Source organism: Egretta garzetta, unplaced genomic scaffold, assembly GCF_000687185.1.
Source record: "Egretta garzetta isolate BGI_Z169 unplaced genomic scaffold, ASM68718v1 scaffold143, whole genome shotgun sequence".
Classification (NCBI taxonomy): domain Eukaryota; kingdom Metazoa; phylum Chordata; class Aves; order Pelecaniformes; family Ardeidae; genus Egretta; species Egretta garzetta.
The window spans coordinates 597,578-600,752 of record NW_009259310.1 but is presented as its reverse complement, the minus strand read 5'-3'; the positions used below and the strand labels follow the sequence as shown (position 1 = coordinate 600,752).

Genomic DNA, 3,175 nt, shown 5'->3' with positions numbered 1-3,175 from the left:
AGCTGGAGCCAGGCTGAGCTGCCCGTGGGCTGAGCCACTGCTGCAGAGGGATCAGAGCCCATCAGTCCCACACAGGCGCAGGCTCAGCGGTGTCTTTCGCTGCTGGGTGCTGCTGCCAGAGCCTCCAGTTGTGCTGAGCCACCCCAGGGGTTCACCGAGCTCTCCCATGAGTGGTAACTGCCTCAGCTCTACTTTGGGAACCTCACTTCTCCGCCAGGGCTTTGGGCGAGCGGACCACTCTGTGACTACAGAGAAGCTGAAGGCCGAGTATCCGGACTACGAGATCACCTGGGCGGATGAAGGCTACTGACTCCGGCTGGGTAGCAGCGCCGGCCTGGAGCTGGTGTGGCCAGATCTGGCACCAGGGTGGTGGCTGCAGGCTCCCCATCCCCGTGCTCAGAAACACTCCGGGCTCTCCTGGTTTTCCTTTGTGTTGAACTCGCCAGTTCTCCACCGTCACTGGACTTCCCACACACCGTGGGTGCTCCCCACCTCCCCGGCACAGCATGGCAAAGCCTCGGTGAAGCCGGTGGGCGCTCTGCCCCAGCCTCCCCGGTTGCGAGGGGGTTTGTTCCACGTGTGTATGTGAGAATTAAACACGTTGGAGAGTGCAGCTGCTTGCGTGGTCATGTGTTCATGGCTCCCCTGGGTCATACCCCCTTACAGTGGGAACGAGCCCTCATGGATGGCCTGACCCCAGAGCTGGTGGGGGCAGCAGAAGGTATGTCAGAATTTGCCTTGGGAAGGCCTGAGGCAGTTGAGGAGGAAGCGATGGGTCCCCATGCCTGGCAGAAGGGCAGGGTGGTCTCGCGGGAAGGACCATTCACATCTCCTGCTGGGGGAAGCTGAGCTGCCCGGGAGCATGGTTTGGAAGAAGATGCCAGTTCCCACCCCAGCAGGTGGTCATGCCTTGAGGTAGAGCATCCTCCTTGCAGTCAGCCCTCCAGACGGCCAGGACTGGCTCCTGCCCCTTCACTTGTGCCTCCAGTGAGGAGCAGGGTGGGCAGACTGGGAAAAGCTGCTGGTGGCAGCTCAAGGGAGACATGCGAGTTGGGTCTGCCAGGCGGATCGCTTGGTTGCTGTCCCGTACAAGGTTGAGGCTGGAGGAACCTCACCTCCCCTGGACCCAGCCCCGTTTCACTTGCCAGGCTACAATCCTGTGTGCTCCCAGCTCCTGCTGGCTGCTTGGCCTGCTGCTGCCTCCCTGCCTTCCCCTCTTGCCATCGGGGATGTGGGCTGCCTGGACGGGAGGCTGAGCCCCTGTACCCAGAGCAGGGTTAGCAGGGCCTGCTAAAGCTTGGCCCCTGTGCTTGCTGTCCTGCCCCGAACCCAAAAGGTAGATCACAATGGATGGGGATGAGCTCCACGGGCCAGGCTGGGGATGTGGGGCTGGAGCTGTCTCCTGTGGAGGATGGTGCCTAAAGCCACCTCCAGCCTCGCAAGCTGGTGGAGGGGGAAGAAAACTGGGGGCTAAGCCCAGGTGCCCTGAAGAGGTCGCACTGGGCCTCTAGAAAAACAGCTCTGCTGAGCCTCAACCTCGACTCCTGTGAGTTGTTGACCATCATTTTGTGATTCTATAGGAAGAAATTCTTTACAATGAGGGTGGTGAGGCACTGGCAGGGGTTGCCCAGAGAGGTGGTAGAGGCCCCATCCCTGGAAATATTCCAGGCCAGGTTGTTCGGGCCTATGAGCAACCTGATCTGGTTAAAGGTGTCCCTGCTCATGTGGGTGACCTCTAGGGGTCCCTTCCAACCCAAAGCATTCGATGATTCTATTCTGTGATTCATCTCCCCTGTGCCAGGGTGGATGTCCCCCAACAGTCACACGTGCACGGGGTCTAATTCCCTAACACCAGTGGCTGTTAAGTGTCAAACCCTGGGCGGGTGGGGGCTGGGTGCCTTGCGTGGGTTGTGCAGAGTAGCGCAGCTTCCCTCTGAGTCACCAAACGGCAGAGCTTGGCACCTTGGAGATGGCCTAGTCTGGCCCCTGCTCAGGGCTGTGGCTTAGGTGGGTTTGGGGCATCTCCTCAGATGGAGACTACACAGCAGCCTGGGCAGCCTGCTCTGGTTTTGATGACCCTCACAGGCTTTCCTTAGTCTCAAGTGGCATTTCATGTTCTTGCTTTGTTCTCCCTGTCTCGTTCCCTCATGGGGCACTGGTTGCTCAGCAGAGGCTGGCTCCTTCCCCCCATCCCTCCTGTCAGGTCTTCATACATGTGGGTGACATCCCACCATGCCTTCTCTGGGCTGAACAGCTCCAGCTCTCTCAGCCTCTTCTCATGGGAAGTCCAGCCCTTTCATCATCATCACGGCCCCTAGCTGGATCTGCTCCAGTACACCCACGTCTCTCTCGTACTGGGGGCCCAGCATCTCCCTGTGTCTCCCCAGTGCAGGGCAAGGGATCGTTCCCACTGGAGGTGCCCTGCCTATGGCACCCAGCAGGCCGGTGGCTGCTTGGCCGTGGTGCTGGCTCGGGGTCAGCTCGGCGCCTGCTGGTTTTCCAGGCAGCAGGGGAAGGGCAGGTCTCCTGCTGCAGGTGTTGCCGGCCTCAGGGCACCCAGGCTGGGGGGCACAGGGTTGGTGGCCTCTGCCTGTCCCCGCTCACGCCAAGGGAAGGAGCTGAACCCTGCGTTTTACTGCACCTGATGCAATTGTGCTGCAATCTGCTGTCCAAGGCCATCGGCTAGGAGGGGAGAAACCTCCGTGCTCGGCCTTCAGCCACAGGGGCCCCTCTCCAGGCACAGGGGCTGCTGGCAGCAGAGGCTGCAGAGCTCCCCTGGGGCAGTGCCAGCCCCCATGAGCCCTGGCAGCAGCTCCCTCTGCCCAGGTGGGGAAACTAAGGCAGGGGCACTGGTTGCTGTCACCAGGCAGCTCTGGTGGTGCCGAACGGGGGCTCCTGCTGCTGAGCCTTGGTCCTTCCAGGCTGAACAGCCCTTCTGGGGTCTCTGCCGGGGTTGTTCTCCCCCAGGAGTGACCTGGTTGTGGCCCTCGAGCCGTGCTGCTTCGCCCTGCAGCAGTCATGAGCTGGGTGCTGAGGTGCTCCCTCCAGGCAGAGTGGTCCAGGCAGAGCGGTGCAGGCAGGGGCGAGGGTGCCTGTGGGTCCCCAGGGCTGGGGGCTGCTGGCTGGGGCTGGGGAAGTGGGCACAGGCTGGGGAAAGGCAGCCGGGAGCCTGGGA

General features: G+C 61.7%; 1 protein-coding gene across 1 annotated transcript in view; it reads left to right on the top strand.

The window, feature by feature from the left end:
- The first annotated feature begins 681 nt into the window (after positions 1-681).
- The window catches only part of MAMDC4 (MAM domain containing 4), a 14,088-nt gene continuing 11,594 nt past the window's right edge, over positions 682-3,175 (top strand). Inside the window, 1 exon segment of the mRNA XM_035891871.1 lies at positions 682-721. Coding sequence (XP_035747764.1) covers positions 682-721 — 40 coding nt within the window.